Source organism: Sander lucioperca, chromosome 11 (genome assembly GCF_008315115.2).
Source record: "Sander lucioperca isolate FBNREF2018 chromosome 11, SLUC_FBN_1.2, whole genome shotgun sequence".
Lineage (NCBI taxonomy): Eukaryota > Metazoa > Chordata > Actinopteri > Perciformes > Percidae > Sander > Sander lucioperca.
In genome coordinates, this window is record NC_050183.1 from 8,132,585 (window position 1) to 8,158,133 (window position 25,549).

The 25,549-nt window shown below is 40.8% G+C and overlaps 2 protein-coding genes across 11 annotated transcripts in view; both read left to right on the forward strand.

Annotated features, from left to right (window-relative positions):
- The first annotated feature begins 267 nt into the window (after window positions 1-267).
- Window positions 268-8,954, forward strand: hdgfl2 (HDGF like 2). Of its 2 annotated transcripts, XM_031307192.2 has the most exons (17): window positions 268-535; window positions 1,029-1,105; window positions 2,141-2,282; window positions 2,583-2,618; window positions 2,763-2,942; window positions 3,434-3,556; window positions 3,647-3,715; window positions 3,835-4,015; window positions 4,172-4,256; window positions 4,603-4,891; window positions 5,010-5,143; window positions 5,314-5,381; window positions 5,562-5,632; window positions 5,734-5,835; window positions 6,395-6,551; window positions 7,375-7,492; window positions 7,802-8,954. In XM_031307192.2, the coding sequence occupies exons 1-17, from the start codon at window positions 464-466 to the stop codon at window positions 7,899-7,901; spliced, it is 2,004 nt and encodes a 667-aa protein (XP_031163052.1). In that variant the 5' UTR covers window positions 268-463; the 3' UTR covers window positions 7,902-8,954. The 2 variants fall into 2 exon arrangements, with proteins under 2 accessions (XP_031163052.1, XP_031163054.1); XM_031307194.2 differs by lacking the exon at window positions 2,583-2,618.
- Window positions 8,955-9,357: 403 nt separating this feature from the next.
- Window positions 9,358-25,549, forward strand: part of ap3d1 (adaptor related protein complex 3 subunit delta 1) — a 28,792-nt gene continuing 12,600 nt past the window's right edge. For 3 of the 9 annotated variants that reach the window (XM_036007622.1, XM_036007624.1, XM_036007626.1), the window contains exons 1-22: window positions 9,358-9,689; window positions 13,032-13,127; window positions 14,430-14,510; window positions 14,887-14,967; window positions 15,092-15,199; window positions 15,403-15,532; window positions 16,059-16,198; window positions 16,865-16,938; window positions 17,096-17,145; window positions 17,314-17,363; window positions 17,749-17,821; window positions 19,140-19,285; window positions 20,168-20,316; window positions 20,435-20,665; window positions 21,174-21,405; window positions 21,553-21,698; window positions 22,250-22,391; window positions 22,771-22,842; window positions 23,670-23,745; window positions 24,001-24,215; window positions 24,665-24,738; window positions 25,077-25,100. In XM_036007622.1, the coding sequence (XP_035863515.1) occupies window positions 9,594-9,689; window positions 13,032-13,127; window positions 14,430-14,510; window positions 14,887-14,967; window positions 15,092-15,199; window positions 15,403-15,532; window positions 16,059-16,198; window positions 16,865-16,938; window positions 17,096-17,145; window positions 17,314-17,363; window positions 17,749-17,821; window positions 19,140-19,285; window positions 20,168-20,316; window positions 20,435-20,665; window positions 21,174-21,405; window positions 21,553-21,698; window positions 22,250-22,391; window positions 22,771-22,842; window positions 23,670-23,745; window positions 24,001-24,215; window positions 24,665-24,738; window positions 25,077-25,100 (2,486 nt within the window). In that variant the 5' untranslated portion in view covers window positions 9,358-9,593. The remainder of the gene's footprint in view (window positions 9,690-13,031; window positions 13,128-14,429; window positions 14,511-14,886; window positions 14,968-15,091; window positions 15,200-15,402; window positions 15,533-16,058; window positions 16,199-16,864; window positions 16,939-17,095; window positions 17,146-17,313; window positions 17,364-17,748; window positions 17,822-19,139; window positions 19,286-20,167; window positions 20,317-20,434; window positions 20,666-21,173; window positions 21,406-21,552; window positions 21,699-22,249; window positions 22,392-22,770; window positions 22,843-23,669; window positions 23,746-24,000; window positions 24,216-24,664; window positions 24,739-25,076; window positions 25,101-25,549) is intronic. The other 6 variants (XM_031307123.2, XM_031307125.2, XM_036007623.1 and 3 more) reach the window with 5 other exon arrangements.

Consider the following 25,549-nt stretch of genomic DNA (forward strand, 5'->3'; position numbering starts at 1 on the left):
TTGGGGCCCTGCATCATGTATAGGTTTGGCAATGCAAGACTATGCATCATGTGGCATGTACTTTTATTGTGATATTGTATAGTGTCCTAAAATATATAATTGCATTGGATTTTTAACACATTTTGTGTTCGTATATAGAGATTGGATTATTTGATAAAGATATATTGCATTTTCATTTAATTGCAAAAACGATTGTCACTTAATTCCAATGATTTTGTATAGAGTAGAAAGTCCTTTATTTTGAAGACTGAGAACGTTATTTCACCGGAAGTGTTTTGAGCGTTGTTGCTATCTTCCCTCCGCCGTCTCTTCTCGCGGTAACGTTAGTGTACTGTTAGCTTGCTAGCTAACCCCATCGTTTCCAGGTTTCGTGTCGACCTGAAAAAAAGCAAACGAAGAGAGACACAGAAAGGCTACGCAGCCGAATACCTTTTAAACCCAGGCTGCATTGAGGAACGGGACAATGCCGCACAACTTCCAGCCCGGAGATCTGGTCTTCGCTAAAATGAAGGGGTACCCCCACTGGCCAGCCAGGGTAAGCAAGTAACGTTAGCAGCAGCCGGAGGGGCGGAGGGGATGAGCTACTCTGCATGGGACGCCGGAGAAGGTTCTCTGTGTATCCTCGACACTGTCTAACATGAATAACGTTACATATCATACACATAGCTACATAAGTTAATGTTTTGTTGTGCTGACAGGTTGTGCTTTAGGCCCACAGTCAGTGTACGAGCAGCGTAATTTGCATGAGATGCTGTTGGCCTAAGTAACGTTAATCTGAATGGAAACGTACAGCAGCGAAGCTAACGTTATTTTGGAAATGACGTTTGAGATCACTGCAATATTTCTAGATAAGAAGCCCTCTTCTCAATATAAAACATACCCCCTATCCATACAATTTCCATAAATTAAAAGTCTGTAATGTTTTGTTTTCCAGAGATAACCAACATCAGTACATGCTACCATCAGGTTTGAGTCCCAGATTATTTCTTGCCACCTGGTGTTTACTTGAAAGTCTTGCTTGTTTACAGATCGAAGATGTGGCTGATGGGGCAGTGAAACCACCTCCTAATAAAATCCCAATTTTCTTCTTTGGGACACATGAAACGTGAGTACACTCAGTACAGTACTGTAAGTAACGTTACTGGATTACTTTAAAGCAGATGGTTTGGCGTCAAACTGGAATTCACTACAGAATGATTGAAAGGGTTAAATATAAATAGTTTTCAGTTCAAGAAAATGTATAAAAAAAAGAATAATTAGACAATATGAAGTTAGTCAGGTGAAGGTAATAAGTTGATTGTGAATTATTGTGTATAGCTCTTGATTCTTTTTTTTTCTCATGTTACTGTACGCATTGGTTATTAAGTAACTGTAATTGACAGATCATCTATTTCTATGGTTTATTTATGTTTGAGTAAGGGGCAGGGAAAATCTTATTTGGCTCTTTTCGGTCATGGAATGTGTAAATGGATTTGTGTTTTGAATGTGAATCACTTTTTATCTGGAGTTGTGCATTACCATGGGCGGAACAAATTAAAAAAATTATTATTATCAGTTGTTAGAGAAAGCTGTTACTGGTATGTACAGAGCAGTTTGAATTTAAATGACTGCAAATGCAGTTAGTTTCTTTTTATCCATCTGGAAGGAGCAAATTTGATTACAAATTTGGTTGAAATTCATTGACTCAAGTGTAGTTGCTTTTTTGTCATGCATAGTTGAATTGGCTGTGCCGATTTGAAATTCTGGCCATTGACTCATCTGTTTGTTTGCATGATATCCTCTTTGAGAGTAATGGTGTGAGACAAACACACGCATCACTTCTTTTGTCTCACACAGTTGCTTGTCAGTCTCCTCTCTTAAACTTTGCTCGTTTCTGAAGGTCCTCTGTTAAACATTGACCCGTGTCAGTCTCTGTGTGCAGTATGTTTGATGTGTCTGATCTGGCATTAGACACCGTCCGTTTGACAACATGGCACCTGCAGTATATTAATCCATCACTAGGTGGCACAGTATGCTGTTCTAGAGTCTCAAGTCAGTGAGCATACTTAATGTCAACCTGTTGTTTAATGATAACATTGGGGTGGTTTTAAGTAAGTAGCTAAATTGTTCACATTTTCTTTTATCTATTGCTGTTTCACAGAGCATTCCTTGCAGCTAAGGATCTTTTTGCCTATGAAAAGTACAGCGAACGCTATGGAAAGCCTAACAAAAGGAAGGGGTTCAATGAAGGTTTATGGGAGATCCAGAACAATCCACATGCCTCCTACAGTGCCCCGCCTGTAGTAAGTTACCCCGAAATCAGACATCCTAAATCCTGAAGCATCCATGATTCAACATTACCTCATACTCTTAAAAATACTGTACATGTTCTCTTGTTAAGTTAACTTAAGGTGTCAAACCTGGAGGTTTTTTTCTAATCATTCATGCTCATTTAATGCTTATTAAACTAATTGATGTGATTTTCATGCCCATTGTTTTCAGAACTCGCTAGTAACTTTTGAAGCACTTTGAATGATCTGATTGTTGAAAGGTGCTTTACAAATTAACTTTCCGTGTCTTGTCTTTTGATTATAATGCTGCAGTTCACACTAGGGCGTCCTGATGCCCAGCAGTTTAAGGTGTGATGCTTCCTGCAACATCTATTGTTCAATTGTAACCAGGGAACATTTCTGCATCTCTGTCCCCATGTTTCATTTCACTGTCGAGGGAAGGTAAAATGTCCCGAAATTTGTATTAATCTTCTCATCACGGTTCGTCTACAGCCAGCCAGCTCATCTGACAGCGAGGTCAACAATGCCGGAGGAGGGAGCGATGAGGATGACGATGAGGAAGAAGCCCCGGTGCCTCAGAAAGTAGACTCAGCAAGTGAGGTTGATTCTGATTCTGGGAGTGAAGACCAAGGAAAGGGAGGAGGAGTGAAGCGAAAGCCACCACCTGTGAAGGTAATTGACGTTTAATTTCACTGTCAGTGAAAAAAAAAATCCCTGCTTCAACTAAACGCCATTTTCAGTGATTTGGCTAAAAAAAAAAATCATTAACTCATTAGAGCACACTAACTATGTTGTTGAGCTGAATATAAAATGTCATTCTTGCTCACAATTATGGGTACAAGAGGGCATCGCTTGGCACAATACACAACCAAGTTGTGTGACAAGTGCCATTGGTTACCATAACAATTAGCAATGCTTAGATCTTTACTGAGAATGTATCTGCTTATGTGACAATAAAAACAGGAGGTAGCAAAAAATGAGTGATTACTGGTAGCTTCATTTTTTTGTATTAGGAGTTGTTATCGCAACAACAAAAGCAATAATGATTAATGGAGCTCATGTGCATAGCTTGAGCGCAAGTTTGACCGGGCAGATTGTTTGGCTGAAGCAGTTGACTGCATATGGAAAAAGAGCTGAAAGAATGAATGTGTTTTCTATTTAAGCGGCCTCCCCCTCCAAAAAAGGCTCGCGGCTCATCCAGTGACCGAGATGAAGGGGAGAGTGGATCCCCCTCTGATTCAGAACCCACACCTTCAGAGTCTGAGTCCGGCAAGAACAGTGACCAGGTAATTACACGCACAGATACACACAACACGGTATGAGTATTGGGTGAAACTAAACCGCCTATAAATGACTAATTTGTTTTCTTCCAACAGGATTTTACTCCAGAGAAGAAGTCTGGTGGACGAGGTGGAAAGAAAGCAGGAGGCAGAGGGAAGAAAAAGGTGAACCATCAGCCCCCTTGAACATTGAAATTTATTTTATTTTTTTTGTCATAGCAGCTTGTGATGTCTTCCTTTTATCTCCAAACTCTATCCCCTTTTTTTTCTCTGTGATGTTGCAGAAGGCTACGTCTGCATCGGACTCCGACTCTGGATCAGGGTCAGAGAAGAAAGTAGTTGACAGCGACTCAGAGGACCAGAAGCCTCGGCCAGCTTTGTCTGGCTCTGAATCCCGATCTGGCTCAAAGTCTGAATCCGACTCAGATCCACCTCCCCGGAAGGGCCCACAGGCACGCAAGAAAGGTGTGGGTTGAGTCTTGTTTAAGATCGGATCGATCAGTTTCAGCTTTATCCAAAATTCTAGAGATGAATGCAGTTTGATATTAAAGGAAAGATTTCATGCCTTTCGATTTGCTTATGTAAATGTGCTCAATGCTAGTTTTTTCCCCCCACCCACAGAGAAGCCCCCACCAAAGCCTCGCGCACGGAAACCCAAACCCGCCCCGGCAAAACGAGCACCTTCATCCTCTTCGGACAGCGATAGGTCAGTCAAGTCTAAATTTATTTATATAGTCCAATATCACAAATTTGCCTCAAGGGGCTTTACAATCTGTACAGCACACGACTGTCCGTTGACCTCACTTCGGATAAGGAGAAAAAAGGGAGAAAATGGAAGAAACCTCAGGAAGAGCAACTGAACAGGGATCCCTCTCCCTGGACAGACAGACGTGCAATAGATGTCATGTGCACAGAATAACCAGGCTGCTCTACAGATTTCCTGTTTGTTTCCTGTTTATGCACCACATATTCAATACTGTATTGTGACGTCTAAAGTCCATACCAGCTTGTTGTGAAAGGCAGCATAACGGTTGCAATGTGTTTTTTCACAGTGACAGCGACACTGACCGCATCAGTGATTGGAAGAAACGAGATGAGGAACGCAGACGAGAGCTTGAGGAGCGCCGGAAAAAGGAAGAGGCAGAGGAGCTCCGCAGGCTACGTGAGAGAGAGAAGGAGGAAGACGAGCAAAAGAAAAAAGACAAAGATAAGGCCAAAAAAGGGAGCGACAGTGACAGCAGCAGCTCAGACGGAGGTGTAGATGATCATCCATTGAAGAAGTCCAAGAAACCCCCTCCACCCCCAATCCCTGCACCCTCGGACTCTGATTCTCCAACTGAGGTACAATCACTTGCTATAAAATACGACGTTACGTTTTGCTTTATTCAAAGTAATGAGACTGCAGGTGACTCTGGGTGCCATTGACACATGTGACACCTTGTGCTTTTCCCATCAAAAGGCTAAGAAGTCATCCAAGAAGCCTGACAACCAGAAAAAGGCAAGAATAAAGAAAGAGAAGGAGAGAAAAGAGAGAAAGGAGAAAGAGCTGAAAGAGAAGAAAGCCAGACGGTCAGAAGAGAAGTCCAGAGCAAGGTGAGTGCACAATGGGGAACAGACTACGGTATGCAAACCTCATTAAAATTGAATGTACACAGATCACAGTTCTCTCTCTCTTTCTTTCTCTCTCTCTCTCTCTCTCTCTCTCTCTCTCTCTCTCTCTCTCTCTCTCTCTCTCTCTCTCTCTCTCTCTCTCTCTCTCTCAGGTCTAAGCCTGAAAAACCCAGACGCAAACCAGAGAGGCCGCCAGAAAAGAAAGTGGAAAAAAAGAAGGGTCAGTGTCTCATGCAGTCAGTTTGTTCACTGCAGCTGATTAGTAATCTTTTCTTGGTGGAAATGTATTTGCATACACTAAAACTGTGCGACAGGTAGACAGGTCAATTATGTTTATTGTTTTTGTGAGGTAATAATTCAGTACCGAATATTGACTGTTAGTTGGTGTGTCCATATGCAGAGCCATCGCCAGAAGAAAAGCTACAGAAACTCCACACTGATATCAAGTTTGCACTGAAAGTGGACAACCCAGTAAGCGACATCTATGGTTTTGATAAAATACAATTTGCCCATCTTTCTGTGTTTTTATGCCAGCGTGAAAACTGAAATTGTATGTATTTATGTGTTATTAGGACATAGACCGGTGTCTACAAGCCCTGGATGAACTTGCAGCGGTGCCTGTCACCAGCCAGATCCTCCATAAGAACGCTGAAGTTATTGCAACACTAAAAAAGGTGCATTTTTTTGTCTGTTGTTGACTGTCCTTAATTCTCAACTCATCTTGCACAAAGACAGGATAACCCACAGTTAAAATAATGGAAATAAATATAGATGACATTCTGTCCTAATTTAAACTAAAATGTACTTTTTGTTGTAACGTATTGCATTAGTCAGAATATAACGGTGTTATTTTCCGGCAATTACACTTGAAAAGGTGGGGTCTCTGGAGGTTAACAGTTGCTTTCCGGAGTATTGATGATTGTTGGATAATACACCAATCCACTGCTTAATGCTGCTTCTCTGAGATATAAAATGTAAGCAGAAACACGAAGACACTATAGTTTGCCATGTCTACTGTGTTTTTTTTAATAACTCCATATAGAAATGTGGTTACTTTACTTCTCTAGTTTTATTGATTAATTTCATGTTATTTATTCACTCAAATGTGCATTTACAAGATGTTAAATATCCTATGTCAGCCTACCTTGTTTGTTGTTTTTTAATAATCAGGGCTGTACTGTATTTTTTTTTAATTTAAATGCGTTTGTTTGTTTTTGTTAATGGACAATATAGATTCGGCGGTACAAAGCCAGCAATGCAGTCATGGAAAAAGCTAGTGAGGTCTACAACAAGTTAAAACTTCGCTTTGTGGGAAAGCCGGATGTGGCAGCTAAACCTCAAACAGACGACAAGGAACCAGAAGATGATGAGAAGAAGACACAAAACTCAGGTAAAAACTAGTGGTAGACCGATTTTATCGGATATTTGCGTTTTTACGTGTATCGCCATCGGCCGATACGCGGCTGCCGCGTTCGGCGATAGTTTTTTCCCGGCATTATTTACAGACAGGCGTCCGCAGGCAGCTCTGTGTTGCTGGAGACGCTGCAGTTCACGTGCAGACCATGCACTGCCCCTCCCCCACTAGCAGAGTGCTGGTGCTGGATGGCAGTCTTAAATTACAAATCAAGCACTTTATTTCAATGGCTACTTTTCAGGTTTATTGTTTTCTTAAATTATTTAAATGTGTTGACAAAGGACATTTTGTGATGACCTGATTATATCTGTCTTATAATATGTCAGCAAGCAATGCATCATCAAGGCTGTGTTGTAGATGTTGATGAAAGCCTTTTACCCTTGCACAGTTAACCATATGCAGTGCACCCATCCATATGATGCACATTGCACACATCATTTGGGTGATATGAATGTAAGATGATTGCAGAAGTGACACTGATCTTTGTTTTTGTTTATTATTTTTAAAGAAACGGCAGAGCAGATTCCAAAAACAAATCCAGTGTGACAGGGTTTACATTTTTATGATTGAGGGAGCAAAAGCAGTATCGGCTCCAAATATCGGCTCAAGAAAATCGGCAGCCCGTATCGGTCATCGGCTAAGGCTGATGAAAACAAAATCGGTATCTGCACTAAAAAAAAATCCATATCAGTCGATCCCTAGTAAAACTCACACCTTGGATCTAGCCTCCATCTGGGTTTGATATTACCTTGATTTGTTTTGTATTTTTTTCTTATTTTAATCTATTTCCATTTTCTAGACTCCACTCCAGTGAATGGGGAATCGGAACAGAAAAAAGATAATATGGAGGTGGAAGAAAATCCAAAATCTCCTGCCCATGAGGAGAATAATGATGATACTGCTTCAAGTCCAATCAGGTAAGCATCCCATGTGAAGTAATATACAGTACATGTCTGCTCTACTTGTAATTGGCACAGGCTACTAACTTATATGAAAGCAGATCTTGGCTCATGGACAATAACAAAAAGGCATGAATCTCCTTGGAACGATGCCATATTTAGTTTTAAGCTGAGCCATTTCACGTCTTCACTCAGCACTTTGTGTCAAAGTGGGACTGATTTGCTAACCATGACGAAGCTTATGTTGAGCATCTGCTCTTTTAATATACAAGTAATCCTAATTGAAGCAAAGCAGTGGTCGTGACTGATGATGTGCTTTCTGTTTAGACGGAGCCCAGACAGCCCTGCTGAACAGCGGCTTCACTCATATGAAGGAGCAGACAACTCCATCTCCGCAGAGACGGAACCACCTGCTGTAGAAAGCTGAAAGACCCTTAACCACCACTGCAGTGGACCAAGTGCTAAAGATGGTGGCCTCTTTGTTTGGCGTCATACAGTGCTCCAACATTGCAACACACACCCAGCATTTCCTACAGTATCTGTTACGTCAATGTTGATGTTTTGGACATTTTGTACTATAATGATATCAAACCAGAAGGCCCTGTTGCTCAAACCAGTTGGTCCATTATTTATCACAGCAAAAAGGAAAGCTTATTAGTGTGATAGTTTGTGGCGCTGCGCGAACTCCTTTTACTTCTGAAAATGTACTTTTTTCTTTTATACAACACTCAGCCCGTCCTGGATCTTCACCCTGTACTTCTGCTACTGGCTATTTTGTTCTTTCTACCACATGAACTCTTACTTTGGTCTTTCATACCGTATGTATATTGAATGATTACATTTTTAGCACTTCTAACCTTAAATTAGGCTGGGGTAGTATGAGATGAAACTTCAATGATTCTCGTGGGAAAATGGAGCCATGCCGTTAATTTTTTCGCTTGGAGAATTTGGTGCATCCCGAACATCTGTTGGCTTTATTTTTTTTTTTATAAAGCCTACAAACATCAAGAAGGCCTCTTGTCTGTGTGTATGACATTGTGAGAGTGGTAGAGTACTATTGTGAGTCTTTTATGTTAAGTATTTTTTTTTTTAAATTATCTGGTCTTGATCCAGTTAATCCAGTCTGAAATGTAAAGCCATTAATTGAGTCCCTTAACTGTTTTACAACTGAGGTCAACCTACTTTTTTTTATAGCCTTATTTGCAAATATTTGCATTTACAGTTTTGTCTAAAACAATAATTGCTGTGGAGTTGAACACCTACTCTCCTCTCCCCGTAGTGTCTGCTTTCAGTAACTTGCGTAATACATGGAATAAATGTACAGATTGAAAACTGCCCTTAAAAGCTATTGAGATCTCATGTAGCTGCAGCCTATTTTGACATTTTCCTGTCATGCATACAACAGGTGTTTTTAGTGCTATGTAAATTGGTAAAGCATTTCTATCACTTAGTTGAGACTTGAATAAAAATCTCAGCATGGTTTTGTTTCTATTTCATTTCTTGGTGTGTAAAACTTTCTTTTAATGAATTTGCTTTGCTTGTGGTAAAGAATGTTTTACCAACAACTGCATCAGCATATGGTTGGTTATTTGTAGGTTACTGGTACTAAAATGATAGTCCACATTCTTTTTATACAACATAGCCCACTGCTCTTACATACGCTGACTGTAGGCTTGTTAATGACTGGTTGACATGTCATGGGGCTCATTCACAAAAGTTGCCAATATTATGAGGAATTATAGCACAAGCCTTCAGACTGACAGTGTCTTTTTTTCCCAATTATGCTGTGTCATAAAACAGTTTATTCTGAACAGGGGGGGCTAGACCTTTAAATCCACTGATTCCATATGAGAGTCTCGCATAATACTCAAGTCAGCTGACTTAAGACGCCATTTTGTCAGCCATTTCCTACACTGAGCCATTGCCAGCGTCTCTGCACAACACAGGACGCCCCGTCTGGCCTCAACTTCATCTACCCGGGCTTGGCAAACAGCAACGGACCCTGCACATACTGTACCCGGGTGGATGAGAGACAGTCTAGAGGGTCGGTCAGCACCCACTAGACCTCTGGAAGGCGCTTGGCCTCGCAGCACAGAAGCGGTACAAGTCACAGTCAGACATGGCTTTGAAGATTGTCAAAGGGAGCATCGATCGGATGTTCGATAAAAATCTCCAGGATTTAGTACGTGGCATTAGGAACCACAAGGAAGATGAGGTAAAACCACCAACGAGCAAACACTGTCACCTGGAACATATTTTAACCTCACATTCATTAATGTGTTTGACTTAACACACATTGGCATTAACGTTATCGCTGACCAGCTAACGTTAGCTAACGCTAGCTAGGTAAATTAACGCTAGGTAGGCTGACCAGCTAACGTTAGCCACTCAAAACAGTCCTTTTCAGCGTCTAATGTTTATTTAACGTTTGCTAAATGACACGTTAGGGAATGCATGTTGGTGGTAACTTTGTCGTAACGTTAGCTACATGTCAGGTTTTAAGCAAGGAGGCTTAATGAAGAGTTGTTACTGACAACTAGCAAACCTAACGCTAGCTAGCTAACTGACAGTTAGAGGAAGCAGCTCGATAGATTATCACAAGGGGAGATTACTCTTTGGCATAACGGTACCAGAGAGTACTTATAACGTGAACACTCTTACTAATAGGCAACTACCGCTAACTAGATCAATTATCGGCCTTTAGTGACTGATTCATTTTGGGAGAAGCATCCAGAGGTCTTCAATCTGCCAGATATATGTCACTTATTTGAGTTGAATGGCTGATGCGATGCTCTGATTACATGGGCAAAGGACAGAGTGTGAAAGAGGCATAGCCTGTCTATCTGCTTAACTTTGAGTTTAAAAAAAGCAGATGTGACCATTCTGGATGTTGATTTATAATTGCATATTATATAAACTCGTAAAATCGTTTGAAATGGGTCAGCCAGCAGCTTGTTTTGAATACCCCATGGTTGAAAGTGATGTCATCCCTGTCACAGCTCTGTGGTGATGACAGGCTCATCATATCACCAGGAGATGGAGTTGGGTGGGATGGCCCGTTAGAGGGCACTGTTTGGGGCAGCCACGTTTCCGTCTCTCACATCAGCCTGCTCTTATACGCTCTGTGTTGGCTGTGTCTAACCTTGTTCCTGCTGTAAAAATGCTATGTTAGGTAGTTGGAGGGGGTGGGTATAAGGCAGGATCCTTGGGTTGTTGTTACACAGAGCTGTGGTGGTGCTGTGTACACCTGTCTCAAGCTGTAGGTCAGGTGTGAAATGTAGAGGTAGTGTGTCTAACCTGAGGGCAGCTTTTGGATTTTATTACTTTTTCAACGTGGCAGATTTGTCCTGCTTACTATCTCACCTGAAAACCAATTTACAAGCATGGGCTAAACCACCAGATCTAATCAGCTATATACACATTTTGCTTGGATATTATGTCATCTATATTTGTGTCTTAATGTTTTTTGTAATCAAGCACTTAGATCAGCTATGTTGTACGAGGCTATCAATACTTGATCTCTTGATTCAGTGTGTGGGCTGAGATGTTCACCAATTGTAACCCAACCTGGGAAGCCTAGATAAGGTGGTGGTTGCCCAGTCAACAGTGGACAGTTTGCTGAAATATTAATACGCTGTGAATGTGCGTGTAAGTCTGAGTGTATGTTGACTTTTTCCTGGCCAGCCCACAGTTTGTTTTTCACGTGTGTGCTGAGTCCTCGTACAGTTCATTCATTCACTCTCCCTCCCACGCCTTTGGAACAGCAGGCCTATTGTAAAAAGGTGTGAGGATGTCCTAAGTGTAATTCTGTGAAATTGCCACTAAGAATTTTAAGCATATTTGTAATTGACGTCTGTTTAAAAAAAAAGATTTAGCACTGGCCCTCTAAGCCTACTCATCTTTTGCTTGGAAGGTATAGGCCTTTCAGTTGATCTCTAGCTCAGTCTGCATTGTTAGCTGAAATAGTATGTCCTTGTTGGCACTTTGACAACTATTTCAGTTATTTCAATGTTCTGAATCAGTCTTCGAAGATGTGTGTGATGCAGAAGCACCGTGTGTGTCTGGTGATCTTGTGTGGAATCCCGCCCTGCCCGCCCTACAGCCCTGGTAGCCACAGTTACTCCAGGAGCAACAGCAGAGCTCAGTCCTCCTCCCCCCCCACCACCACCACCTCCTCCTGTCACTGTGCTGTCTCATGACCAGCACACATGACCAGCACACACTAGACTCTACACAGTTACATGTGTATGGGTTTTTGCAAGGTTGCTCCTCAGCAATGTTTGAATGATTGCTCTATCTAGAGGTCTAACTGAGCTTGCTCTCCACTGTTGAATGAAATGTACCAATTTGGCTCTCTCCATTTCAGAAAATCTAGTGTATTATAACAGGGGTCATAAGTTTGGCTTTTTATCATTCATAGGATTGGCCTCGTTCATTAAGGCGTCATAGACAAGTGGGACCATTTACTGAGTGTCAGTATTGGCTATCGAGGAAGGAAATGTTCTTGGTCTACAAGCCAAAGCCACATGCCATATTTCAACTGCGATTTGGAACAGGGCCTCAAAAATGATGTATTACAGTAGTAGGGCTGAACAATTATTATAATTACTTGAAATCGCAATTTAAAAGAATGCGATTAGCTTATCGTGAAGACTGCGATTAATCGAATATGAAATATGTAGTTGAATTTTTGGTTTAACATTGGATTTAACATTTTTTATTCCTCTTTTTATTGTTATATTGTTTTCTCATAAGATAAATGCTGGAATAATGTTACATATCGCATATTGTTTTATAGAAGTGTCCTATTTTCAGTGGATCTTTCGTTTATTTTTTATTACTTTTATTTAACATGATCGTAGAAGGTGCAATATGTAGCTAAAACAAAAATCGCAAATCGAATCATTATCGCAATATCAGGCAGGAAAATTGCAATTAGATTTTTTATTTTTTTTCCCCAAAATTGTTCAGCCTTGTACAGTAGTCAGAAACTGGCTAGCACAACTGTGGAGCATACAAGTCATGAATTTGATGACTTTAGATTTGGCCTAACTGTATCCAACACTAATGGCTCGTGACTTGAGTTTGACTTTATGACTTAAAGCCCAGAGTCAAAGAAATTTGATGCCAGAAGCTGTATATTTGGGGAGTGGTGGCCTAGAGGTTAAAGAAGCGAGCTTGTGACTGGGAGGTCACCGGTTCAATCCCCAGACTGACAGGATAAATCTGGATGGGTGTAATTGTGAATATGTAACTAAATGTGACAGGTCGTTGTTGCAAATGAGAATTTGTTCTCAATTGACTTACCTGGATAAATAAAGGTTAAATAAAAAAAATATATAATATATAGAGAGATGAACTTTGTGACTTTATAAAGTCTAGGATACGTTTTTTTACTTGATTTGACTTGGGACTTGCAGGCTGGTGTCTTGGATAGCAACAGCAAACAGGATTTTTCAGCTTGTCCCTGGTGCTTGGTAGCAGCCTCCCACTCCAGATGTCACTCCATCTAAGCTGATCTGCTTCCTGTTTGTCCTCTTCCTTTGTCTGCCCTCAGGCCAAGTACATCTCCACATGCATCGATGAGATCAAACAGGAGCTCAAGCAGGACAACATCGCTGTCAAAGCCAATGCTGTGTGCAAGCTCACCTACGTAAGATCTCTCAACACCCTCCACAGAATCACTGACTCTTTCTGCCTTGATACATAGACACTGATACACATACAGTAATGATAGACACCATCATTGTTTGGCTCTTAGTGTAAGCCCATTTGTGTTTCTTTGGCCAGAGTCTCTTTATTTTTATAGCACTATCAGGGTAATCAATTTAATATTCAACCCAGAATTAACGAAGAAGAAAACTAACCAAACAAAACAGATACGATTTGTATCTCGATTTGAAGTATGTGGTTTGTAATATGACCCTAAAGCAGGGAAGAAATATATTTGTATTTATGTATTCTGTCTTAAGTGAACCTAAACGCCAGCGAGGGAAGATTTGGTTTTGAGCAGGCATTGATTTTGGTGCCTTTCAATATGCTCAAACTGTTTGATACTGCAAGTGCAGCATGTTGCGTTGACAATGCACACAATGTCAAATTCTGTTTGCTTGTGATAACTGTAGGGAGCCGCACACAGACTTTGTTCTTTGTACACTACCGGTCAAAAGTTTGGGGTCACTTAGAAATTTCCATTCCACTCCATTATAGACAGAATACCAGCTGAGATCAGTTGCATTGTTTTTTTAACCAGGGCAGCAGTTTTCAGATGACATGTGCTTACATAATTGCAAAAGGGTTCTCTAATGTTTTCTCAGTTAGCCTTTTAAAATGATGAGATTAGTAAACAGAATGTGCCTTTGGAACATTGGATGAATGGTTGCTGATAATGGGCAATGTAGATATTGCATTAAAGATCAGCCACTTCTTTCTACAACAGTCGAGAACCCTTTTGCGATTATGTAAGCACATAATGTAATCTGAAAACTGCTGCCCTGATTCAAAAAACAATGCAACTGATCTCAGCTGGTTTTCTGTCTGTAATGGAGTGGAATGGAAATTTCTAAGTGACCCCAAACTTTTGACCGGTAGTGTATATTATCTATTTTTATTCAAATAGCATTATGCTGAATTGAAAGCCCATTGTTTCGGCTTAAGGCTTCATCAGGGGCAAATAGAAGTGACCAGTAAAAAACCACTCAATGCATTTTTATAAAACCAGTACAACTACATGTAAAAATGTTCTGTAAATGAAGATTAGTCACTGCACAGCCTAATAGCTAGCAGCCGGCACTTATTGAGAACAGTGTATAATTTCTGTTAAAATAAAAGCACTCTTTCTTTTTAGCTTTTAGCTCAAATCATTTAGCCTCTCTGTGCACCACAGGGACAGCTTGGAGCCCCTCTTTTTATTCACCCACATCCCTCGCTGTCTCTTTTCTTTTCTGTGTTACAGCTTCAGATGCTGGGCTATGATGTCAGCTGGGCCGCTTTCAACATCGTTGAAGTCATGAGCTCCTCCAAGTTCACATACAAGGTACAACTAGAATATAATCAGAGGTCTTGGAAATGCAGAACAGTTAACCTGGTCACTTTCTGGATTAAAGGTCATGATGTTGTGACTGTGGTGTACGCCCAAGTGTAGATTTGTCAGGACATTATTGTTGAAATACAGTCACTCTCACAAACTGTCCTTTTCTGTAGCATTTAAGTTTATTTATCCACATAGAAACTCACCCAAAATAAGCACAAGGAATAGTCACACTTTGTACTGTATAGGTACATCTGCATGGAACTGCTGCAGGTTGGTAATTGTTTGTAATAATAGCATTGTACTGAAATATAAAGTGTGTAGTTGCAGTTAAAATGCAGCACAGTACGTCATTCTTTCTGCTTGGTTTTTCTTCCTCCAGAGGATTGGCTACCTGGCGGCCTCGCAGTGCTTTCACGAGAGCACTGATGTCATCATGCTGACCACCAATCAGATCCGAAAGGTCAATGATGTTCTTCTGTGTGCTCTATGAATATCTCTTGACAGTTATTAATCCCTCAGTCAACCTTTTTCTGTCTTGCCGTCTCTTCCTTTAGTCATTGTCTTTTCTTCTTTTTCTTTCCCAGGATCTCAGCAGTCCCAACCAGTATGACACAGGTGTTGCCCTCACTGGCCTCTCTTGTTTTGTGACCCCTGACTTGGCGCGGGACCTGGCCAATGACATCATGACACTGGTGAGTCATGGGGAGTATGTCAAGAGGTTTCCCAACAAGGATTTGTGCTCTTTAGTATTTGTTTCTGGCTACAGTTAATTTCCTCCCGTTAACTCCTGCCGTGGCTTTATTTACCTGAGAACTTTGCCGTCAAGAAGAGGAGTTATTTCATTTTCCAGCTTGAACACAACTGTGTCTATTTCACTTTTTTTCCTCCACCCTAGATGTCCCACACTAAACCCTACATCAGAAAGAAAGCGGTGTTGATCATGTACAAGGTGTTCCTGAAATACCCAGAGTCCCTGCGACCTGCTTTCCCCAGGCTCAAGGAGAAACTGGAGGACCCAGACCCAGGTATGAGGAAAGAAACACTGCATTCAGTCTGTTACGCAGGAAGCTTGTGCTTTGTCACCTGAACCCTATACATTATTCAGCATCTAAGAATATGAGATTAAGGAAGGCTCATTTGTTATACTGCCACTGCCAGGGCTGTCTGGCAATATTCAACAACTCACAAGACTATTTCTGTTGCAAAGACAAAAACATCTCGCAGGACATTCATCTGGCTTTATGGCATGTGAGCAGGAACATGCCAGTGGTGTTACACTTATTTACTGCACATCAGTGAGACAGTATTCACTGTTCTCTAAGAAATTTCTTAGTACTTTGTCACTTGTCATACTGCATAGCTTTTATACATTAACATGTTTTTCTTTGCCTGTGTTATTATGCTATATTATTGTACATCATTGTTTTTTAGCCATACTTAATTCACTCTTAAGACCAATAAACATTTTATTTTAGTATGTTTAATGAATTACGTTTATGGACTTTTATTCAGATTACTTTTAATTTTCTGATCATCTTTGATCCTCTTTAGGTGTCCAGTCCGCAGCAGTAAATGTTATCTGTGAGCTGGCTCGGAGAAATCCCAAGAACTACCTGTCTCTGGCCCCGCTCTTCTTCAAACTCATGACCTCCTCTACTAATAACTGGGTTCTCATTAAGATCATCAAGCTGGTACGTCAACAGGATACAGGGAACTTGACTTTGAAGAGGTTATGGATTGGTGTAGAAATATTCCCTGTGGTCTTATATTGCTGCCATGCTCTCATTACTAGGGTTGTTCTGATACCGATACCAGTATCGAAAATGCCTCCGACGCTACCTAAAACGCTGGTATCGGTATCTGCGAGTATGCGAGTCTATGCACAGATCCGATACGTAATTTAGCCCTGAAAAAAAACCTTTTAGTAGTTTATTTATGTTCTTTAGCAGTTATGACGAAGATCTATGGCATTCAATCTGTATCTATTTCTATCGCTACTTATTACCATGGATATACGGCAACGTACAATTTACTGTGCACCACCGCAGTATTGTACCAATCATAAAGGGATAAATCCATTATAAAAGAGGAAGGGATACTAGTTTCTCCACCAGCATTAGCCTCAATTGACCAAAACGCAGTGAAGACACATGACGGGTTGCATTGCTTAGCAAGTTGTATTTCTGTAAACAGAACCAGCACTTTCAAGTTCACATCCCTTCTCTTACAGTTGTTACATGTCAAATACAAGTAAATTACAGCACATTATCGCACATTCACATTATAACTCCTTGAATCCATCAATGTTTATGAAAAGATTGTTTTAATTCTGCTGTGTCTTTGTATTTGTTTTACAGTTTGGTGCACTCACACCACTGGAGCCACGGTTGGGGAAGAAGCTGATCGAACCTCTGACAAACTTAATCCACAGGTGAGATTCAATCCATTAATATTATGCTTTTCCACAAATGGTAAAAGTAGTGTGATCTGACGCGTATATCAATAATAATCTGCTCTCTCTCTCTCTCTCTCTCTCTCTCTCTCTCTCTCTCTCTCTCTGTTTCTTACCCTGTCCTCCTCTCTCACAGTACCTCTGCCATGTCTCTGCTGTATGAATGTGTCAACACTGTCATTGCAGGTCAGTCAATGTGTGCATTGTAGTGGTCTCATTCAGTTTAATGTGTGCTGTTGCTCTTATTTCAGTCATTTAAAAAACAATCAAACAAACATCTTGAAACCTTTTTTTTTTTTTTTTTTCTCACGTTAAGTTCATAATTCTAATTGTTTATTTCGTCCTACATTGCAGTGTTGATTTCCTTGTCCTCTGGGATGCCTAACCACAGTGCTAGTATCCAGGTAAGCCTCTGAGGTCCACTCCTCCATCTGCGCTTTCTTGTGGTTAATTTGGTCATAACCTTTCCACCCCAGTTGATCCACAATGCATGCTTTCACCATTTTCCTTTCTGTTCGCAAGTCTGTCTGTTCAAACATATTGGCAACTATTAAACTTAAAAAAGGCTAGCAGGACTCATCAAAGCTGTTTTCCCCCCCTTGTTTTCAGTTGTGGCTGTCAGTTATGCATGATCAAATAATTGTTTTCACCATTGAATATAAGCCCCATTTCCCCCACTCTTGTTTGTCTCATTTATGTTTTTTGAAGTGTGAAGAGTCTGGTGTGGAGAGATGTTAATGGCTCTCCCTTTCTCCCCCCCTTTTCTCTTGCTCTCTTTCTCTCTTTCAGCTCTGTGTGCAGAAACTGCGAATCCTGATAGAAGACTCGGACCAGAACTGTGAGCCCTCTGTCAATGCCTGCAGTGTGTCATTTTCTCATTGTCTGCGTGTTTCTGACTGTGGAACAGTCCACCCTCTTAGACGACAACAACGTAGACCCCCTGACTCTGGATAACTCGAACATTATTACAGTCCCTCTCTCATTAGAATACCATTTCACTTAAGGCACTACCACTTTAACACACAAATCCCATGATTGACACAGAAAGTGAACAACCTACAGCAGGGTTTTCCTGGTTTGTTGCTTTAATTTGAAAGGCTTTAGTTTGCCATTTTCAAACATAGGGCTTGGCTCTATATATATCTATACACTCCCAGTTGGAGATGAGAATACTGCATCCAGCCATTCGAGTTATCTGGACACCCATACATAGATAGTTTTGTGCATGGAGTAGACTATAGACCTCTGATGTTTATAGAGCAGACTGTGAACCTGTGGTTTTAGGTTTTTGGTCATTTTCTAGGTATAACACTTTCCTAAAGTAAAGGAGGTGAAAGACCAGACCTTCCCTGGATTGTGAAGATGCTTTACTGGTAGAATCAGTAGGTAAAATAACAAAAATAGGGCTGAGGTCATGCCCCAGTCATTTCTGCAATGTATTTACTGCAGTAACCAGCCTCACCTTACCCACAAGGTCACTACGCACACATTTATTGATCCAAGAACTCGAGAGGCATTTGCCTCTGCCAAATTAGGTGATCGAAAAAAAGGCTATGATTCAGCAGATTTCTAAATATTTAACAATCTGTTTGATGAGTAGGAAGAGCAGCAGGAATTTGAGGAAAAAGGAAAACAAAACTACTGTTTCCAGTCTGTGTGTGTCTGCGTGTGTTGTACACTGTGTATGTGTGTGTGTGTCCTTTCCATTGTATGTTTTGTGTTCCTTTCCTTTTGTGATATTTTGTTTGTGTCATTTCCATATGTTTTATTTCTTTTATTATAGATTATTCCATGGAAGATAACACAACAGTAATTTGTTCATATTATATTTACGTATAAATATTTTCTAGATGCAGCCAGCTAGGCCTTATAGAGTGACTAGATGTAGGGAAGTGCTCTAGGTAAGTAGTAGTAAGTGTAATAACAACATTTTTTAAACAAGTAGTCCAGTTTCAAAAAAATTCTCTGTCCTCTGAAAACTGGATCTTTTTTTATAGTCATGTTTATAAATGATAGGAACTTGAATAAGAAAGTATTATAAAAGCATAATTTGTTGTTAATGTAGAGAATAATGTCAGCTGATAGAAGTGTATATATACCTTTTTTAGTTGCTAGGGTGAGAACTAAGGGTGAAAGCATGTCTGTTTTGAAATACGTTAAGGCCATGTTTGTTTTTGTAGTGAAGTACCTGGGCCTGCTGGCCATGTCAAAGATCCTAAAGACCCACCCCAAGTCAGTGCAGTCTCATAAGGACCTCATCCTCCAGTGTCTGGATGACAAGGACGAGTCCATTCGCCTGAGAGCTCTGGACCTGCTCTATGGCATGGTATGAAGCAAAGACATTTTTCAGTTAATTCTCAGTTTAAGTAATTGCTTACTCAGATTTGTAGTGCCAGATAATCTCGGTTTCACTTTTGCCATAACTAAATGCAGAGTTCACCTGCCAATTGCACTGTTGTATTGTCCTTGATTGGTTTAGGTATAGGTTGTCAGGGAATGACACTATTGCTAGCCCAAATATTTGATATATGGTGTAGAAACTTCTGCAGGTGGTGTAAACTCCATACCAGTGGTTGTGTGATATTATATTATGTCTAGGGGTGTCACGATTTTATTTTAAATGCAAAATCAATCAAAAATGGATCTGCGAATTCCCCCAGTATCTTTTTTCCTCTGACCTACTTACTCACACCCAAAGAAAAAAAAATGGCTGGTAGCATGCAGCTAAAGACATAGGGGAACGCTAGCTTACCGCTTGACTTTTCCAGACACCATGGCCACTACGAAGGTAAAGCATGTGGGCTCCGACGGGACTGTCACATGTCACTTTGTTAACCTAATGGTGCGTTCAATTGCACTTTGTTCATTTTGAGAAACTTAAACTGTTGTTGCAAAGTAGTATTCTACTATATTATTGCTCTCATGGCATTGCTGTCCCTGTTGAGGAAAAAAAAAAAATATTAAATTGAAAATTAAATCAACCTTAAAATCGAAAGTCAAATCGTGACACCCCTAATTATGTCATACGGAAATATTCTGTGATTTATTCACAGTACAAAAATTGCATAGTCAATTGTGCGCTCTTCGTTTTAAAGCTGTTTTGAGGACATTCTGTCTCTCTGGCTGAGTAGACCAAATGATCTTTTAAAGATTTACATTCATGCGTTTTTAAATTGGATCGTTGTTGAACTGGTGTCTGCTCTCCCAGGTATCCAAAAAGAACTTGATGGAGATTGTAAAGAAGCTGATGCTGCATGTGGACAAAGCAGAAGGAACCACCTACAGAGATGAACTGCTCACTAAGATCATCGACATCTGCAGCCAGAGCAACTATCAGTATATTACCAACTTTGAATGGTCCGTTACTCCACACCAGCATTGTCTTATATTTCACTCCATATTTTGTTAACTTTTGTTTCATTTTCCTCTCTTATGACATGATTATCAACCGTAGCTTTTAATATCTGCTTGACAGGTACATCAGTATCCTGGTGGAGCTGACCCGATTAGAGGGCACACGGCATGGCCACCTCATTGCCTCTCAGATGCTGGATGTGGCTATTCGGGTCAAAGCCATCCGGGTCTTTGCTGTTGCCCAGATGGCCACTCTGCTGGACAACGCCCACCTGTTGACCGGCAACGTGCAGCGAAAGGGCATCTGTGAAGTGTTGTATGCCGCCGCCTGGATCTGCGGTGAATTCTCAGAGTATGTTGATTTATCTCATTGGGATGCACAATTACACACACACACACACACACACACACACACACACACACACACACACACACACACGGGTATAGGGGTGAAACCACTCTTCAGCACACAGTTATTGACAGTTGAACCCAATAGAGAAGGTAAACTTGAAGTAATTCAACAACCGTGCATAACAATGTCATGACTGTATTATGATGATAAGGTATCCCAAGACCCCAGTATCCTGTAACAATGAATCCATAGGGAGATGACTTGACAGCTTGGTTCAGATACTGTGCTTCCCACCTCTGTGTTTCCTTCCTCTTTTATCATCCAAGTACAAGCTAGCCCTTAACTGATTGATACTTGACACAATCTTTTGTTTTCATCACTGCAATGCTAATCTGTGTCTTTAAATTGGACTCTGAAATAACATCAGTGCCATCCCGGAAATTACGTATTATGTAATTCAATGCAGTTTTCAATCAGGCCTTTCTCTTAATCCACCTACTCTCCGTAGACACTTGGACAACCCGACGCAGACGCTAGAGGCTATGCTGCGGCCTAAGGTGGCCACCCTACCGGGCCACATCCAGGCAGTGTATGTGCAGAACGCAGCCAAGCTGTTTGCCACCGTGCTGAAGAGCCAGGAGGGGAACACGGACAGCACAGCAGCGCAGGAAACCAGCCAGCTGATGATAGACAGGCTTCCGCTGTTTGTCCAGAGTGCCAACCTGGAGGTCCAGGAGAGGGTAAGAGAGATATGCATATAGTACAGTCAGAACTGGTTTTCTTTTGCCCACCTTTGGCATCATATACTGTACCACACAAGGCTACGTACAAATCTGATAATTGACTGCTAATCTCCCTGTCTGCTTCACCTTCTGTCATGTCCTCAGGCATCTTGCATCCTGCAGCTGGTCAAGTACATCCAGAAACTGCAACAGAAGGACGTAGAAATAGCGGAGGAAGTCATCGCTCTGTTCGCTGGAGAACTCAACCCTGTTGCCCCCAAGGCTCAGAAGAAAGTGCCTGTTCCTGAAGGGTGAGTTGGCTCAATACATAAGTCCCTCCAGAAAAACGTGATTATGCGATCGCATAATTCAATGCATTATCAGCCAAAGTCTGCATATTTATGCGGGGGCCGCATTTTTTTCAAATACGCTGCACGTTCACCGCATAAATTGCCGATTTCCGCGCAAAATATGCGGGGCTTGCATGATTTCATAATCCCTGCATTTTTGTTGCAAAAAAGTCACATATATCTTAGCAGAAAGTTGAAAAATGTTGTGTTTACTTCACACAAGAGCAGCCCTTTTCCCCTGTTGCCCTGTTCCCCAGTTTTTGCAAGTTCCAGCAATTTCATCGCATAAAATTGCATAAATATCCCGCATATTCCATCGCATTTTTTAAGAAAACATGCCGCATAATTAAGGATTTTTGCCCCCAACAATCACAAAAAAACTCTGAAATTTTTTTTCTGGAAGGACTGAAGGAACACACACACATGTTGAAAAAGTCCTTAAAACTACAATATTACATAGTTTGACATGACTGTACAGTATTTCTGAAGTGTAACAGAGTTTGTTTGTTCAGTCTGGACTTGGATGCCTGGATCAACGAGCCTCCATCTGAGAGCGAGTCTGAGGATGAGCAGCCCCGGGCTATTTTTGCCAAGGAGGAGCCCAAACACTCCCGCCCCCGTCACACAGAGGTGGACGAGAAGGAACTGGCGAAGGTGAGCTGGTCTATCATTGTAGCATTGTTAAACTGTACAAGCAGCATTGTTTTATGAATGGTATAGATGTACAGTAGTGCATACGTGTGTGTGTGTGTGTGTGTGTGTGTGTGTGTGTGTGTGTATATATATTTCACCACTTGTATCTGAAAATAGTCAAGACATTTATATATGATGCAAACATTAGACAAATTAGATAAAGGTGTTTCTCAATCTACACATGATCATGCTGTCCCTAGCTTCAAAACAATATTGACTTTTTCTGAGTTCTACTGTGAATCTAACTTCCCATGTGGTTCCCCTCTCTCATGCTAAACTGAGGGAGACTGTGCCTTCATTGATTAATTCATGCAACTGTTTTTTCTTCACGCTCTACCAGAGAAGAGAAGCCAGAAAGCAGGAGCAAGCCAACAACCCGTTCTACATCAAGTCCTCCCCATCCTCTCAGAAGGTGTGCTTACCTAGTCATCATCACTCAGCTTTTTACATGTCTGTTGAATCCAGTCTGTTGTCGTAAGTAATAATTACAGTATATTGAATACATGCAGTTAGACTCGAGTATAAAATGTATACACTAACAAGTCATGTTTGAAATAGTCTGACCTAGGGCTGGGCGATATATCGATATTATTATTATTATTATATCGAAATCTACTGTATATATAAGGCTAGATATAGTCTTGAATTTTGGATATCGTGATATGACAAAAGTGTTGTCTTTTCCTGGTTTTAAAGGCTGCATTACATTATGATGTAATTTTCTGAACTTCCCAGACTTACTAGCTGTTTTATTGTTTGCCTTTACCCACTTAGTCATTGTATCCACATTATTGGTGATTATTTATCAAAACTCTCATTGTGTTAATATTTTGTGAAAGCACCAGTAGTCAGCCCTATAATATCGCCGCAAAATTGGCATCGATGTATTTGGTCAAAAATATCGTGATATTTGATTTTCCATATCGCCCAACTTTAGTCTGACTTACCGGATGTAGACTGTGGGTATAAGCCTGCCATCTGCCAGCTATTTTGGCCGACATTCTCCTCTCCTTCCGCTCTCTCCACTATCTATTTTCCACCGTTACTGCATCCGGGGCTTAGCGCCGCCCGAGACGATTGTGATTGGTTTTTAGAAATGCAACCAAGCCAGAGCTTTTATTTCTCCATAGCAGAATTATAATAGGTGCTTCCAGACCTTTCTCTAGCTCTGACACAGCGCTCTGGACATAGGTCTGGCTAGGTGAGACTATGTTTTAAATGAATGTCTCCTCTGTGTAGGTGTACCAGGAGGCCCCTGGAGTGGAGCACATCCCTGTCGTGCAGATTGACCTCAGTGTGCCTCTTAAAGTCCCAGGTAGCACAAACTGTTTTAACGCTACCGCAAACACTTCTTTAAAAAATCACAACTCTCAAAATTATATAAAAATCAAAATGGTTTGCTTTACTGCCATCGTAGCAGACGTTATGCTATAATATAATTAAAATACAGTCATGGTTCGGGTTCAAAATAATGCTGTTTGTCTTACTTCTCTTACGTTTTTCCATTCTCTGCTGATGTTTCTTTTTATGTTTGTCTACTTATTAAAATATGACATAATACATGTTGCAGTCTTCTGTCCCACAGGTCTGCCTATGTCTGACCAGTACGTGAAACTGGAGGAGGAGCGCCGGCAGAAAGACAGAGCAGACAAGAAGAAGAAGGAGAAGAAGAAGAGGAAAGAAAAGCGCAGTGGGCGAGGGAAGAGACATGATTCAGGCCCAGAGAGTGAGGAGGACATAACGCCTGCACACATGGTTGACATTGTTACCGAGGAGATGCCAGAGGTACGCTGAAGCTGTGTAAACCTCACAATAAGTTGTGAATTTACAGGCATCATGACTCACAGTAATAAAATACATTTGATTTCAATGTAATCCTGTGCGTTAGACAGTATCAGTCATTTCTACTCTACATAAGACTGGAATTTACTGAGAAAAACGAAAGATATATCCGTTTTCCTCTCTGATTATATTGTAATGCTGTTTACACATTATTCTGATTTTATTATTGACCAAAGCACAATTACATACAGAAACTATGAATGTGGACATGTATCTCAGTCAGAATAAAATACCACAGTCGTTTGCTTGGTTTATTGGGTTTTCATCTCGGGAGACAACTGAGACTGGAGTCAGTATGTCAACGGATCACATTTTGTGTGTTGTTGATATAGATTTATTTACAAAGTTATTAACTCTGTTTTGATTGATTTTACGCCCTCTCATTACTTCAGAATGCCTTACCCAGTGATGATGATGACAAAGATCCCAATGACCCTCATAAAGCCCTGGACATCGACCTGGACAAGTGAGTCCACTGCATTTAGATGTATATGTACTCTACATATACTCAGACACTTATGTAAATTTAACTTTTGACATAAATGTTTTTTGACAAAAAAAAAATGTAGAGCTGAGGAACACTGTTTCGTTGTTCAGTTGAATCTTGAATGTCTGAATCTGGTATGACTTTTTTTAATCTGGATATTTTCTCCGCGTGATTATTTCCTGACCTTCCCGGCTGTAGTGTCACAGCTGATGTGACTCTACCCTTTCCCTCCTCTCACTCCTTCTCATTGCGTTCTGCTTTCTGCTTCCTCTTTTCTATGCCTACATACACCCATTACTGCCTCTTTGTGTGGGCAGCTTGATGGAGATGGCTGGGCGCAGGTGAGTACTGTAGCACCCCAGCCACAGGACCTGGGCTCCGACTGTACATGGATTGCCTCTCTGTCTTTTCTCTATCTTAAAATAGCTGTCTTGCTCCTCTCACTAACATAGCTGTCCTTTTTTATTCCGCATTCGGAGTTTGCAGTACCTGCTCCCTCTTTTTGCTCTTCTTTCCTAGTTTTTTTTAATATTTATCGTTCACTGTAAGCTTTGTCCTATCTAGTATAATATCCAGTATCCCTTTTCTCTTACCCTGCTTCTATAAAAAAAATCTTCTATAAGCTTGACAATATCGGCAGCATATCACTCTATTTCCAAACAAACTGTTCTGTGATTGCTCTGGCCTTCAAAGAAGAAGAATTATCTCAAGAATATACAGTATCTCTTTGATAAGAGTTGCATTGTTTCATAGTAAACAAAAATAAACAAGATAATTTTTAGCTGGCTGC

Bases quoted from the DNA above. Each gene is read 5' to 3' on its own strand.
- hdgfl2 (XM_031307192.2), top strand. From the start codon at position 464: ATGCCGCACAACTTCCAGCCCGGAGATCTGGTCTTCGCTAAAATGAAG. The intron at 4,016-4,171 runs GTGTGGGTTGAG...CCCCACCCACAG, and splicing joins CCCACAGGCACGCAAGAAAG to AGAAGCCCCCACCAAAGCCT. The intron at 7,493-7,801 runs GTAAGCATCCCA...CTTTCTGTTTAG, and splicing joins ACTGCTTCAAGTCCAATCAG to ACGGAGCCCAGACAGCCCTG.